At 37.7% G+C, this 15411-nt stretch overlaps 3 protein-coding genes across 3 annotated transcripts in view; 1 reads left to right on the top strand and 2 right to left on the bottom strand.

The window, feature by feature from the left end:
- Positions 1 to 1683, bottom strand: part of LOC141813254 (TPR repeat-containing thioredoxin TDX) — a 13122-nt gene extending 11439 nt beyond the window's left edge. The window contains exons 1-2 of the mRNA XM_074701188.1: positions 1525 to 1683; positions 1408 to 1441 (exon numbers count right to left, since the gene is read on the bottom strand). Of these exons, the coding sequence (XP_074557289.1) occupies positions 1408 to 1441; positions 1525 to 1634 (144 nt within the window). The 5' untranslated portion in view covers positions 1635 to 1683. The remainder of the gene's footprint in view (positions 1 to 1407; positions 1442 to 1524) is intronic.
- A 738-nt stretch (positions 1684 to 2421) lies between these two features.
- LOC141812963 (anthranilate synthase beta subunit 2, chloroplastic-like) lies at positions 2422 to 10547 on the bottom strand. The gene is made up of 9 exons (XM_074700897.1): positions 10518 to 10547; positions 7148 to 7388; positions 6871 to 7040; positions 5416 to 5486; positions 5305 to 5342; positions 5123 to 5233; positions 4931 to 5030; positions 3959 to 4094; positions 2422 to 2710 (listed from the first exon to the last, which is right to left on the bottom strand). The coding sequence occupies exons 1-9, from the start codon at positions 10545 to 10547 to the stop codon at positions 2612 to 2614; spliced, it is 996 nt and encodes a 331-aa protein (XP_074556998.1). The 3' UTR covers positions 2422 to 2611.
- A 1386-nt stretch (positions 10548 to 11933) lies between these two features.
- On the top strand, positions 11934 to 14290 carry LOC141813880 (cytokinin dehydrogenase 11-like). The gene is made up of 4 exons (XM_074701880.1): positions 11934 to 12617; positions 13060 to 13338; positions 13432 to 13694; positions 13786 to 14290. Exons 1-4 carry the CDS (start codon positions 11934 to 11936, stop codon positions 14177 to 14179), a joined length of 1620 nt encoding a protein of 539 aa, XP_074557981.1. The 3' UTR covers positions 14180 to 14290.
- Positions 14291 to 15411: the final 1121 nt, after the last annotated feature.

Genomic DNA, 15411 nt, shown 5'->3' with positions numbered 1-15411 from the left:
AAGTTAAAAACAGTATATGAGATTAGCAATCAAGTTAGATTATTCGAAAAAGCAAACTTCAATTGAATTCATCTCAGGCAGCTTTAACAATGAGAAAATAGGAATTCAAACAGCCATATCAGATTGTAAGGATACCGGAGCTTTAGATAGGCATAAAAATTCAGAATCTGGACACAGAAGCCCCTGATTCATGGCTAAAATTTCATTTGTGACATACTATAAACAAACATTCTGATATCTGGTATCTAAGGGCCAAAAAATGATGTAGCTTAAAGTCAACCAATGTAGCTCAGTTCAAATTTCTAAGCACTAATGAGTGTAGAAGGATACCAAAAAAGTTCTAAATAGTGTTTCTTTAAGAAAGAAAATCAAGTGGGACAGGAATGTTTCAATCTAATGTATCTATGAGCATGAAATTTATTACAACTTCCAAATGGAGTCCATAATACAGAATAGCGAGAAAGGAGACCCAAAAGGGGTAATCCTTATATTCACTCTAGTGAATGAGCAACAGCTATTGTGTCATCCTTACAGAATTATCTCACTCCTCCCTTCTAAAAGTAACAAGAAAGAAAGATAAAATCTAACTTACATATTCATAAATATCAAGTCAGATTAGAACCCATTAACTTGGCACAATTCATGTTTGCTTGGTTTGGTTCAGTACACTCAATTTAATTTCTTACAATCTGTTTATTTCCATGTATTAAGATATCTTGATATCAAGTAATTCTCATCGCCTCGATTATGTTGGTAGACCTCAATCATAATCTTCCCACAATTTTGACAATTTATTCCCATTCAACTTGTTTACCACAATTATAATAATCATAATATTATCTTAGTCTATCTTTAGATGTCATGACAACTAATAAACTCTAAGATAGATTCAATCATTTGGAATAATTCAAATTACCCAAATTTAGTTAATCAAATTGAGTGCATTTTTAACCTATTAGGCCTCAAATGCCAAACTAAATACACTGCCATTTTTGCCGATTTCATAATTTTTTGTGCATATTCCATAATTTTTCTATATTATCTGGGCAAAACGCGCTACAATTAGACAGCTACAAGCACATGTTTTTTCTTAATTTCCTTTCAATAAGAATCAAGTCCAATCTCAATGTTTTACAAGTTGAAGAGCTACATATGTGTACGTCTGCCAGAAGTTTAATCCATAATTTTGCCACCTCAATTTAACTACGAGCTGCAAATCTGCAACTGCTCCGAGATTTAAAAAATATCCAGAAATACCGTCAACAACGTCTAAGAACAAGAAAAAAACACAGAATCGTGGGTATAACTAACCAAACTACAGCATTAGAAGGAACAAAATGGAATGCATAATTTTGCAAATAACAGATGAGATCAAACAAAGAAAGAAGAGAAATCGGAATCACTGACCGAAGTTATGTTGGGAGGAATCCGAGCGCCGAGGCTGGAGCCAAAAGGACGCAACGATAAGAGAGAAAGAGAGAGAGAGTAAAGCATCAAACAACTGCATCAGAGCTGGATCATCACCTGTGGAGGTAGTCACGGAAGAAGGATAGCGAACGGTGGCGGAGAAGGGAAGGATCCGACTTGCAGCTGTCGACGAAGGCTCTCAGCTCCGACACCTTTTCGCCGTCCATCGTCGCCCTGGCGGTGCGCCAAATACCGCAGAAGTGTGTAGAAGCAGAACCAAAATGGAGGCTTGCTCCGCACTTCACTAGTTCCCCTGCCTTTGCGAGAATGTAAATTGTGGGCTTTGGGCTCAACGGGCCCAAGAAATTTTTTTAATATAGATATATATTAATTTTAAAATTAGAGTTTATTTAAATTTAAATTTTTATTGAGCTTGACTAATTTATCGCCTTAATAAATTATAAATTAAATATTTATATAATGCATAAAATTTATATTACTTTTTAAACATATTATAAATAATTTAAAATTATATATAATTAAATAAAAAATAAATATATTTATTTATAAATGTTAATAAACTTTTTATTTTATATATTTTTTTAATATTAAACGAGTATAAATTCATTTAAAAAATATTAGCTAGCATAGAATCTTTAAAAACACTAATTGATCTACAAATTAAAAAAATTTATTTTTTTAAATTTATAATTAAAATAAAAAATTCAATAAATTAATAATCTTGACCCATCTAAATTATAATTTAAATTTAAAAATTTTAATATCTTTTTATTTTTTAAGAGACTTATCCATTGATCCATCTAATATGCAATTCATCTTGAATTAGATTAAAAAATTTTTAAAAATTTTCTAATCCATCAAATTAATTGATAGATCGATCCTCCCTATTCCATCATAATTGACTCGTTTAACAACTCTGAGTGAAGTGGACCACAACGTCCAAACAAATCTGTTTAAATAATGCTAACAGATGTACACGTCCATTGGAAGGAATTTTGTTTCATAATAAACTTTAAACTTTTTTTCTCTTCCCCTAATTACAAAAATTATTGGACGAAACTAAGAAATGTAACGAACAGAGTTCTCTGATTTATTTGCCTTCTGAAATCATGAAAGAAACAGTTCAAGATTCAAGAAAAAAGCCATCATTTCTCTTTCTCTGTATCCTTCTGGAACTTGTCACTCAGTTTGGTAGTTTCGATTTGTCCATCAACTTTATGAAATTGCCAACCATAGTTTTACCTTCAGGTGTCATAATGCTTTCAGGGTGGAACTGAACTCCCTACAATTCAAAAGAGTAAGAACAATTAAAAAAGAATAAAAGGTTCTTTTCTTTTTCTTTGTTTTGAAAAAAAAAAAACAGGTATAAAGCAAGGCAGAGAAGCAACTAATATGTAACACACATCTTAAGAGAGACATGGTTAAATTACTCTATTCAAGACTTTTCCCTCTCTTATGTTCACTCTTGGACGAAACTAAAGGTCCCATTTCTTTTATTACTTGGACTGAAAATATGAAGGAAAAGAGAGAAAGGATCATAAAAATGTACATGAATGACAAAGCTTCATATATAATTTTAGAATCCTTTGTTTCATATCTTATATCCAAATAGTCAAACTCTGAAAATGACAAAAGGAACTTCAAATTGCTCCCCTCCTCCCCTTAGCCTTTTCTTCATCTGCTAAATAGACCCTCTCTTTTCCCTCTACTTTGGCTCCCTTTTCCTCAATTAGAAAGGCCAGTGATATTCCCAGATATGCTCTCAGAGCAGGTGTTAGAATGATTAACTTTGGGGCAGTAATTGCCAAACATGGAAAGCATTAGATTTGAAGTATTGCTACAAATTGGTTTTCCTGTACCAATTGATTACCTCTGATTCAGTGAATCACCTTTTCTTTATTTTGATAAAATGAAGTGAGGAGTAAATTCCCAGATTGCATTGCTGAGCTAGTCACTTCCTATGCCATTCTTTTTCCTCAAGAGTTCAAAAGAATATGATTCCAAGAAATGATACAAGCCACTCATTCTCATGCAAAAGGTTCTTCAGGGCCCCAGAGGTCATATTCCCAATTACTTTTATAGCTTGCTTCTGATTTCAAATTTAAGGGTATGAAAATACTTCACCATTAATATTCCAAATATCTTGAAACTGATGCTAACATACTAAAAGGGAAGGCAATCAATTAATTTAAGCAAGTTTTTAGCATACAGCTCCATGTAGCCTGTTCCTACATAAATACATCCATGTATGACCTAGCCATGATGGGAAACCAATAAGCTCGGTAAGGACTATGGTATTGGATATTCTGAACTAAGGATTAGGTTAAACATGCTCATGATGATAAGGAACTACAATGCAATGGGCATTATCAAGTAGCTTCAATTGCTTGAAAGAGAAGAAAATTTTGTTGTACTTCTATATCTACCATGTGCTCTTCTAACATAGAAATTACAGGTAATTGACAGCGGCGTAATTAAGATGGAAAAATAATTTTTCAAGGAATCACTAGAAGAAAATTTATAGTTTTACCTGAATGTGTCTGTACTTCTTGTGACGAGCGGCCATTATTAATCCATCCTCTGTCCAAGCAGTGATCTCAAGTGAATCACTAGGAAAACTTTCTTTCTCGATAACAAGGCTGTGGTATCTGCAGGCTGTGAAGGGGCTGCATGCAAGTATAAAAGCAGTATATAATAAATGGAAAATTCATCTTGCATATTCAACATGATCATGCAAGAGGAATAATAAGTATCAAAATTATGCATAAAACACATGCTATTACAAAAGAAATAAGCCCTGTAACACACACAACTTTAATAAGAAACAGGAAATGTGAGATCAATGAAGCAAGCAAATTACTTAGCCTTGACTTTCCCCTTTCTAAAGATAATCACTCTATCCTATTCCTAAAATAAACAAATCTAATAACATATCTGCAAATGGAATAAAAAAGTACTTATAACCTCTATTATTCTTGTATATGACAATAAAACTATTGAACTGCAAAGCTTGTATCTTCTAATGTTTCATCTATATATTTTCTCGCTAATATAGCATTGTAGGATCTCCTTAACATGCCATATCATTTTAACATTTCTGTTTGATGATTCTTATAATTTAAATATATTAGCTTATTTTCTAAACAAATTAAACTTTGGCCAACAATGATTAAATGCTTAGTTCATTTAGAAGGATGTGGAAGTTAGTTCCAAGTAATTATTCCTATTTGCATTACAACTGTAGTGGGTATAAGCATCTATCCAAATTGCAAAACAATGGACATCAATGATTCTCACTTCATTTCCTAGATGTACCCTACAGGAAAGAAACGTGTGCACGCATAGAGTATCTAGATTATCTTTTAAGCATTAATTTATCATGTACCACAAAAAAATATCGCTTAATATATCACAAATCTAATTTATATACCTAACCAAAAATTAAAAATCCAATACACATCCCATACATCCCTAAATCATATAAGAATAATCAAAGACTCACTTGGGCAAACCATGAAATAAAGTATCATCTAGTGATTCATCATAGTGGACAAGTGAGCTCTTCCCATGCATAACCCCAGAAGGAGCACGGACTATCTTTCCTGAAAGTTAACAAGGAAATTGTAAAATAATACTAGTTCCCACATTACCTACATTTATTTTTGTGGCTTTCATGCGCCAGATTTATTCAAACCTCCAAATGCTTCTCCAATGCATTGCAAACCCATACAAACTCCAAATAATGGTATTGAAGGACCCAGCTCAAGTACAGTCTGTAATGAAATCCCTGAATCTTGAGGTGTACCTGTGCAAAACAATGGTTGAATGCCTCCTATTCAAGTTGATGGAAACATATATTTCTGGAAAACTACTGACCTGGGCCAGGAGATATGAGTATTCCTTTTGGATTTATCCTGAAAAAAGAGTTCCAAATCTGTTTTTTTAATTAAAACCAAATTGTCTAGAGGGATAGACAAGGATGGATACCTTTTTATATCATCCACAGTTATCTCATCGTTCCGATATGTCTCAAAATGGACACCAAGCTCGCCCAGATACTTAAGCAGAGAAGAAGTGCAATTAGAAAAGTTAGAAAGTTAGACTCACATATCATACGGCAAGCTGTGAACAGTAAGCCAACTTAAATCTCTTGTCATCAAACAATTAGGAAACCAACAAGAAGTATTTATGAAAATATCATACCAAATCCGTTACAAATAAATTGGATCATGACATTACTTATATGGTATTGCTTAGGGGATAATCAAGATGTGCCACAGCTTAAGTATAAAAGCAACATATGGATTAATAGGTTGATCCTTTCTTCTCCTTTTAATTTGTTTTGTTCTTAACCATAAGATAAATTAAATTTAGGTTGTGCTTCCTACAAGAAGTGAGATAAGGGAAATGTTTATAGGGAGTGGAACAAATTGATCTGTAGTTTGTATTTCATTGGAGGGGAAAAAACTATAAGAGAAATCTATTCTATCATTTCCTTGTACGGAAATAAAGGAGAGAAACATTATTCTCCAAATTTGATTTTTTTAAACTATAAAAAAACAAAAAAGCATCAAAAGGCTTCCACCCAAATTGATGTTCTCTGCTTGATGTGGCAAGAAGCCAAATTAAGGAAAATGGGGGCAACAAGTTCTAGCCTCTTCCTTCTCTCTCTCCATTTCAGACCAAGGAAAAGAAGAGAAAGTGAGATTGAGGAACACTTCCACAATGTGTTTCCTTCCTTGGGTGGTTTTGCTTAAGAAAATACACTCAGGGTTGAAAGAAAGGAACTTTTTTCTAAACCAGCAAAAAACCCTTTTCATCTAAGCTGCCGCCAATCTACTACTACTCAAAGTTTCTTGTTGTAAACATACACAACATAATTAAATGTTGCTAACAAATAACATTACACATAGTAGTCAACCTCAAATGGTTGGTACTTCTGGGTTATTATTGTAGCAGTAGTTAACTGTCAATCATTCAGAAACGATCAGAATATAGAAAGTTTATTTCATAGCACACAAAACAGCAGGATATTTCCAAGGTAACACAGATGCTATGGGTTAACATCGAAGTATCAAACATCAGAATCCTAAATACAAGAGATCATTTTGGTGGCAAAAATCATATATTATCTATGATACTAAAAAAATGCCCCTTAATGACAATCTCCGATAATTTCATTATAACAGTACTATGTCATGCATATACATCGGAGTCCAACAAGTAAATAGCAGAGATCTAAAAATCTAGAGTTTTGAATTTCATAGCATCCGTTTTCTGACAATTAAGAACCAAATTCACTACAAAATTCAGAAATGGTATCAAGAATCTACAAGATACCAATAATCATAACAATTCAAATAACCAACATCGCTGAAAGCAATGGCAAAAAATATGCGAGTACCCGAACTTATTATACGGCGTCGTTCCAACAAAAACTACCTGGCAGAGATTATAGGTAAAGCTGTCATAATTGTCGATTACAACGATAGGCCTTTCATCCTTTGAACTCACTGAAACTGCAGCGCCATCCCCGACAACCGGCTTCACAGAAACTCTAAGAGTTGTAGGCAGGGTGGTCCTCCCAAGGGAAAGACGTCCACGACCGAGCCCTAAAGCAATCAGCTGAGGTCAAACAAGCGTGCGACACGATCCAAAAAATGAGACCCCAAACAAGTGCGCAACACGAACCATAAACCAAGACCAACCATTGACTCACCCGGAGATCGAGAAGGGAGGGAGACGGCGGTAGCGCCGAAGGCAGGGAGCCGGCGTGGGCCGCCGTTGCGTGGAGTTTGGGGAGCAGCGTAGGGTTTCGGGGCGAGGAGAGAGCAGAGAGGACGCCATGAGAGAGAAGGAAGGAAGGAGGGAAGGAAAGGGACGAGTTTTGAGGTGAGAGAAGAGGGCAGGCCGGAAGGGTATAAGTAGTAAGGTCGGGGAGTTCCTTCGAGTGGGTCCCACTTCAGGGAAGGTCCCCATTGGATGTGTTTATTGGTATAGAGGTTGGGTAATTTAGAAAAGCCAACGTGCCATTATTAAATTAATAATTTAATATCAGAATTGGAAGTTTTAAATTTTGGAGTGCAAGTAATCAAACAACTCTTAAATAATGTCATTAAACCTTCGCAAATTTTGGTATGAGTTTATGAAAAATTTATTTAAATAAATAAGGTCAATTAAATAAATAAATTTAAATATATATGTGAATAAAAATTGATGAATTGCTAATAATAATATTCATAAATACAATTTATAAATTATATTCTTCAATAATTCTTTTCAAACTTATAAATAGATAAAAAATTCAAAATGAATAAATAAATTTATAATATAAAAGTTCATAATTAATCAAATAAAATTAAAAATATAAAATTCTAAACAATTAAACAAGGGTTCGATAATATTTAAATAAGCTGAACTAGAGCCAAATTTTAATAAGTTGAAGGTGATAAAAAAACTAAGCTAAATTTGGTTTTAATTATAAGTTTAACATCTTATATTCATTTTAGATTGACCTAGTTACCTACTAAATAAGTTTTAATAACTTCAAATTTAGCTTAGCTTAGTTTGTTTACTGCCTTAAATGCTATATTAATTAATAATATAACTAATTAAAGCATCATAAAATTTATGTGATGATATATTACTAAATTTATTTTTTTAATACTAAAATATTTTTGTAATTATATGATAATATTATTATGAGTTTGATTTTCTCACTTTTAATATTACATGACTATCTATATATATATATACATTCATTCTCTAACAATGATAAGAAGGTGAAGGGGTTATTTGGAGAATTGGTCCAATTTAGTTGTTGGTTTAAATTTAGGCTATGGTTCACTAGGTTGGGTCGGGTATAATAACCCGTTTTAGTCATTATGCTTTAAAAAAAAAAGGTGTTGTCTCGTTCATAGTGGATAACAAAGAGAGTGTAAAACCAAGGAAAGAACATCACATCATATTTTATCCAACTCATCTCTATAAGAATTAAACATCTTTATTTATATTGTTATGAGTTGGTATGACCTGCCCTGAAAGTTAAGGTCCGATCTAAGTAGATGACATATCAAACAAAAGGCTTATTTGGCCTCGTGCCTAGGCTTGACAATCCCGACCCGACATCCAAATTAGCTTAGGATTCGGCACCTGACTTCGAGCTCTGACTCCAAGCCACTCCAAGTCTATTCCTCTCCTCTCGCCCACATCCCGACCCAATCTTAGTCGGCCTCGGCATGGGCTCCCTTTGCTGCCCAAGCCTCACTCCCTCAATGCCCTATTCAATGCTCAATCAACTCTCTGTGCAGTTCTCCATTCAACTGAGCAGGTCGCCGTTAGAATGACATAGGCAATTCTTATTGTTATGGGTGTTATAACCGAATCAAGCCACACCGCTCAAAGTCCTATCCACTCGGTCAATCTCAACTTTTGACGTCAATCCACTCGGCTAAGCACCGCAAGGAGTCAGCCAAGCTAGGAAGAAGTCAACCACCTCAGGCAGACTCCTCAGGCCGAGTCCAAGTCCTCAGCAGACTCCTCAAGCCGAGTTCAAGTTCTCAGTAGACTCCTCAGACCGAGTCCGAGTCCTCAGGCAGAGTCCTCACCAGACTCCTCAGGTAGAGTCCTCAGTAGACTCCTCAGGCCGAATCCGAGTCCTCAGTCTGAATCCTCAGGCCGAGTCCAAGTCCTCAGCAGACTCCTCAGGCCGAATCCGAGTCCTCAAGCAGAGTCCTCAGCATACTCCTCAGGCCGAGTCCGAGTCCTCAGTAGACTCCTCAGGTCGAGTCTGAGTCCTCAGGCAGAGTCCCCAACAGACTCCTCAGGCCGAGTCCGAGTCCTCAGATCGACTCTTGACTCTGAGCCATTGATGTGGCATGATGACAATTTGATATCGTATATGTTGGTGCCCCAGTTAATTTTGATATGATCAACCAAGTTAGTTAGGTCCTGTTGTTATTCTGATCTCTCTGCTAAGTGTGCAAGAACTTAGGAACAGATAAGTTGAGTGTAAGACGTAGCAGACAAGAAGGATTGCACGGGGAAGTGAGCTGACGAGTTCGGTACAATCCGAGGGACGTAGAAGTTGCGGAAGAGTACGCCGGTGGAGCGAGAAGGACGTGCGCGACGTTCAAGGGATGAGAAGCATGGAGGAAGTACGCTCGAGGGGCGAAAGGCCAGAGTTGGGTTCAGGTGAGCTTAACTCTGATTGGCCAGAAATCACCCAAATATCATATTTACAAAAGTCAACCTTGTTGATTTTTGATCAAGTCAAAGGTTGACACTTGACTTTGAAGACCAAACAAAGCCCTTAAGAAGTTGTGAAGATAAAAGGAAAGGAAGATTTTATCTCTTCAAGCTTAAAGAATTGCTTCGAGGCAAAGACAATTAAAAGATAAAGTTAGCCGAAGGTTTAATCAAAGAAGATAAAGCTCAGCCTTATTAATCGATAAAGATCTATTTCTCATCAAAGATAATTTTATCTTTGATCAATGGTTGAGATTTAAGTTTATCTCCTATCAACAATCAAGATCTTATATACGGATCAATGATTAGGATAAAATCTCATCTACAACCAACGATTAAGATCAACTGTCTAAGACTATAAATAGGCTTAGAAGTTTAGAGTTAGATATTCAATTTTTTGCTTGTAAACTCTCTCCAAGTCTATGTACTTTAACTTGTAAAGACTTCTCCGCCTAAAGAAGTTTCTTAGCTGAGCTTTAATTGTCTTGGAAGCAACCATCCAGTTGCAACTAAGTTTAAAAAGACGAATGTCTATTCTTTATTTCTTAATTTGTCTATTCACCCCCCTCTAGCCAGTCCACCTCGATCCTACAGTATCTATCTGGGTGATAAGACTTTTCGCTACTGCGACGGTAATAAGATGTTCTCCTTAACTAGATGTAACATCTTCTCTGATAAAATTTCCACTAAGGGATATTCTCCCTAATTGAGAAAAGATATGTTTCTATTATTCTCTCACCCGCACTTGTATATCTCCTCTCCACCTTGTGAAAATAGGCATACACACACACACATACTCATAGATTCACTTATGCTCTTTCTTCTCCGGTGAGAAAGCTGACTTGAGCGTCGGAGCGTTTAAGCCAGGACATCCCTGGTCTCTGTTCTCACCCTGTTTCCTCTCGCCTTGCAGGTCTCAGCGGTGCCTCAGAATCCTCCAACATCTTCCTTCTCTGTTCATGGATACCAGGCGCCACTTTGATCGCCTGCTTTCTAGTTGGGTGGCCAGTTGCTCATTCAAAAGGCGATCTTAACAGAAACATATATAATTAGAAGGGAGGTTTGATTTTTTTATTTTTTTTTGAAAGTTTATGTATTCGTCTCTACTTGTTGAATGACAGATCCAAAGTTGATAGAATCAATGAGTTTGCTTGATTGTCGTGATATCTTATACGTAGGGGTCCTACTAGCCCAAGAGACTAGTGATTGCCAGGTAGGAGTTTTCACAAATTGTTCAATCACTTTGACTTTCTGGCAAGCCTCTTATTCAGGTTGGGATAAATAATTTAATTTATCTAATTTGAATTTCATATCTCAAACTATTAATAAAGTGAATTAGGATTTCCCTAAATCTAATTTGAGATTATAGAGCAATCGTAAAATTTACTCAAATATTCAATTATATTCATATTGATTGTTTTATATTAATCTACATGGTGTATTATTGATTTCTAAAATAGGTTAGGATATATTTTCTATTTAAAATCTATTTCATTTCTATCCGATGTGTGATTGGCGACATATTAATCTTGGATATTCTGCTAGTATTTCTTCATTGAATCGGTGAGTTTGATTTTTATAAATCGTGCTCGTTCAATTTAAGTCATACAGCTTATCGATCATATAACAATTTAAATCATTCTAGATCTTTCACTCTTGATGGAAGGATCTTAAGTTTGTCTTTCACAAAGTTTATACCTACCATCTATTCCTCTAATTATAGGAGTTTTCGTCAATGTGGACAAGTAATAAGATTTATAAATTAAGTAGCACAATAATTTTTAAGAAAGTAAATAAAAGTTTAGAACTAATAACAAGACAAATAAAAAATTAGATAAATAAGATGATTTAAAATAGCTGCAAAATATGCCGATTAGGTAATCGAATAGAGATGATTATAAAAATATATGAATACAAATTATTCGTAAATTAAATAGGTAATGCATTTTAGTAAGACTACAATTACTTATCAAATAATACATAAAGTAAATCTTTAATTATTATAGCTGTTTCATTTATTAATATTTATTAATTTATTTCCTTTTATTACCCATTTCAAATTATTTTCTATTACACCTAATAGTTAAAAAACCAAATTAAATTAAATTTTAATGCGTATATTTGAAAATAATTTGCAGTTAAAAAATAAAAAGAAAATTGACGACGTGGACTTATCTCTATATAAAGCTCTGGTTGTTCATTCCCAAAAGAGCAAAGAAACAAGTTGCATTACGACTGCAAACACGACTTTGGCTACGATGATGATAGCTTATCTCGACCACCACCAGCAGCAGCAGTACCGGCTCGTGTCCGCCGGCGAAAGCAGCTCCGACGAGACGATCCTTTGCGCGATTGACGTAGACGACGCAGGAGACGTCTCCGTAGCCTCCCGAGACTTCGGCGGCGGGGTTTTTCTGCGGCCGGCGAGGTTTCTGCGCCCGTCCACCGCCGACGACGTCGCCCGCGCGCTCCACCTCGCGGCGCGCTCCGCCGGTCTCACCGTCGCAGCCCGCGGCAACGGACACTGCGTGGGCGGGCAGGCCATGGCGGCAGGGGGGATCGTCCTTGATATGCGAGGGCTCGGCCCGCCGATGTCCCTGGCCCCTGACGGCGCCGCCGTCGACGTTCCCGGAGGCGCGCTCTGGTCGGAGGTGCTGGAGTGGACGGTCCGCAACAAAGGGATGGCTCCGCCGTCATGGACGGACTACCTCGGCCTCACCGTCGGCGGGACGCTCTCCAACGGCGGTGTCAGCGGGCAGTGCTTCCGCTACGGGCCGCAGGTCGCCAACGTGGTGGAGATGGAAGTGGCGACGCCGGATGGCAAGCGCCGCCTCTGCTCCCCCTCCTCTAACTCCGACCTTTTCTTCGCCGTCCTCGGAGGCCTCGGCCAGTTCGGCATCATCACCCGCGCTCGGCTCCCCCTCCTCGCCGCCCCAAAAATGGTGACCCTCTGTTTCCTCTGCTTTTTCCGGCGAAGTTAACTGAATATTTTATCTAGTGCAAGGAGAGTACCTTTCGCTTGACCTAGATATTTGTTGAGTTTTCGTAATACACCTTATAATTTTGTTATTCTTACCATTGACGCTATTGCTGTTAACAAGAATAGCGGGGAGTAATTGATAATATTTGCAAAAATATGAGATACAAATAGGAATATTTTGATAATATATAGCGTAGTATAAGGAGTAAACTGATAATAATGAAACTATATGGGCCATCTGAAAAGAAGTAAAGTATGGTGTAAAGCAAAGTTGTCTCCGGTAAATGAGGAATCAGATTTCAAAATCTATTAGGGGCATAATGAGATTTTTGAAACTCGGGCGGGGCAGTGAAAATTTCTTTTGAATCCAATAAATTTCCTAAATTCTCAATTCGTGGACGCAGGTGAGGTGGAGACGGGTGGTGTACACGGACTTCGAGATGTTCGCCGGCGACGCCGAGTCGCTTGTGACTCGAGCCGACTCGTCGACCTTCGATTACGTGGAGGGGTTTGTGTTTGTGAACGACGTGTTGGATCCGGTGAGCGGGTGGAACTCGGTGCCGATTCTGCCCGACACGGCCTTCGACCCGGCCGGGTTTCTGGCCGACTCCTCCGCCGCCGTCCTCTACTGCCTCGAGCTCGCTCTCTACTACGACGACCTAGTCGCCGACCACGTCGACGAGGTAAAGGAATGAGCAAACATTTCCCTAAAATTCTCCGCTTTCAGGCGATTTGGTGATTAACTGTTCCCGATTCTTGGTTTGGGGTTTGGGCAGCGGGAGGAGGAGACGCTGCGGCGGTTGCGGTACGTGAAGGGGGCGGAGTTCTCGGCGGACGTGGGCTATGTGGAGTTCCTGTCGCGGGTGGCCCAGGTGGAGGCGAAGGCGCGCGCCGGAGGGACGTGGGAAACGCCGCACCCCTGGCTGAACCTATTCATCTCCGCCGGTGACATCGTCGATTTCGATCGCCATGTGTTCAAGCGCATCCTCCGCCAGGGCATCGGCGGGCCGATGCTCGTCTACCCCATGCGGCGGAGCCGGTGAGTTCTTTCTCTTCTCTCGATTGGGAGGCAAAGGTGCGACCTTTAGTGGTCTAAAATTGTGGCGGCGGCTGTGGGATTGATTGATCAGGTGGGACGAGCGGATGTCGGTGGCGCTGCCGAGAAGCGACGTGTTCTACCTGGTGGCGCTGCTGAGGTTCATCGCGCCGGGACCAGGGAAGGCGGCGGCGGCGGCGGCGGAGGCGGCGGAAGAGCAGAACCGGCAGATCCTGCGACACTGCCGGAGTAAGGGATACGACTTCAAAGTATACATTCCTCGATACGATAGCGAGGCCGATTGGGCGGCGCACTTCGGCGGAGGCTGGGGCAGCTTCGTGCAGCGGAAGCGGCGGTACGACCCGATGGCCATCCTCTCCCCGGGGCAGAGCATCTTCTCCCGGGTCCGCCCTTCCGCCCTCGCCGCCGCCCCGCCCACTGAAAGCATTGCGCCGCCGCCGGCGATCGTCGACGATGGGGATGATTGATCGTTTGATCGAAGGAACCAAAAAAAAAATTTCTATTTTGATCCCAATTGTTTCAAAACTATTCCATTCCATCCCTATTTTTTTTGACCTAATGTACAAATGCATTTTGCTTCAGGGAAAATGTTAGTTTTACTCTTCTTATAAATACCCCCTTATCGTTTTATCATTATTCTTCTACCCCTTATATTATTCTCATGTAAATGCCCCTTAAGTTAACATCAAAATTTATAGAGAAAAATTTAAAAAAAATAAAATTTATCACATAAACTAGACCGAATTTTAAAAACACTTTGTCCTACTCTTCTTGACAATTATAATAATTAACAAAAATGATACATTTTACAATTTTTATTTTTATTTTTTAAAAAAAACTTATCGTATAGAGATAAAGTGAGTCTCCTCGTACTCCTCAAGATTCTATACTCATAGAAGTACGTAACTATAAGTTGCGTAGCTAAGGAATCGATAATATATATTAATAAATTTTGTTTTGGCCACTATTTTCTACGTACTTCTCGTTGAATTTAGGTACAAATTTCCATGAAAATTCGAGGCTGAACAAACAAAAATAGAGAGAGGAAAAGATGTGCAAAAGTAAGGGAGGAACAAAAAAAAAAGAAAGGAAAAGAAAAAGGGCATCCACCATATGCTCCACTTTTTAGGGTAGAGAACAATATCTGATCTACCTTTTTAATGTCAAATTTTGTGCTTTTTGCATAAAGCAAGATTCTCACAAATCTTTTCGGGAGCTACGGTGCAACGATAAAATACCTTCTACGGATTAATTTTCTTCCATGAGAATAAGACAATATGTAGAAATTATATGAAAAATTTTCATAGAATCGAATTGACCTAGAAAAGAAAATAAAAAAAAAAGTTCTGACAAACTTTGGTAAAAATTATATAATAAAGAGAGAGGGTTTGTAAATCAAGTAGGGTCCATTTAGATTGTGTTTGACATTGTATCTGACTTGATTCTATTTGTCGTTCATGGGTAGGACTATGCACAATCCAATCAGCTTAGCTTAAACATATTAAACATTTAAATAATAATAATATTTTTTTAAAAAAGATATGATTTAGCTTGTTTTATTTAGGATTAACTTTAGACAAAGATGTTTTAGTTTGAGGAATATAAGAGTAATAGAGTGTGTGAATTAATACAATAAAAGATAAATATTTTTATTTCAAAAGCAAATTTGACAATTAAGTCCTATAACTTTTATAAAAAT

Source organism: Curcuma longa, chromosome 20, assembly GCF_044706935.1.
Source record: "Curcuma longa cultivar G26 ecotype Majalengka, Jawa Barat chromosome 20, ITB_CL_G26_1.1, whole genome shotgun sequence".
Lineage (NCBI taxonomy): Eukaryota > Viridiplantae > Streptophyta > Magnoliopsida > Zingiberales > Zingiberaceae > Curcuma > Curcuma longa.
Note: the sequence above shows the minus strand (reverse complement) of the source record. Positions and strands in the feature narration are given on the sequence as shown.

Coding starts and splice junctions, on each gene's coding strand:
- LOC141812963 (XM_074700897.1), bottom strand. CDS start 10,547: ATGTCCTGGCTTAAACGCTCCGACGCTCAA. Junction 5,031..5,122: donor CATTGGAGAAGCATTTGGAG/GTTTGAATAAAT, acceptor GTTAACTTTCAG/GAAAGATAGTCCGTGCTCCT. Junction 2,711..3,958: donor AGAAGTACAGACACATTCAG/GTAAAACTATAA, acceptor TTTGAATTGTAG/GGAGTTCAGTTCCACCCTGA.
- LOC141813880 (XM_074701880.1), top strand. CDS start 11,934: ATGATGATAGCTTATCTCGACCACCACCAGCAGCAGCAGTACCGGCTC. Junction 12,618..13,059: donor TCCTCGCCGCCCCAAAAATG/GTGACCCTCTGT, acceptor TCGTGGACGCAG/GTGAGGTGGAGACGGGTGGT. Junction 13,695..13,785: donor TACCCCATGCGGCGGAGCCG/GTGAGTTCTTTC, acceptor TTGATTGATCAG/GTGGGACGAGCGGATGTCGG.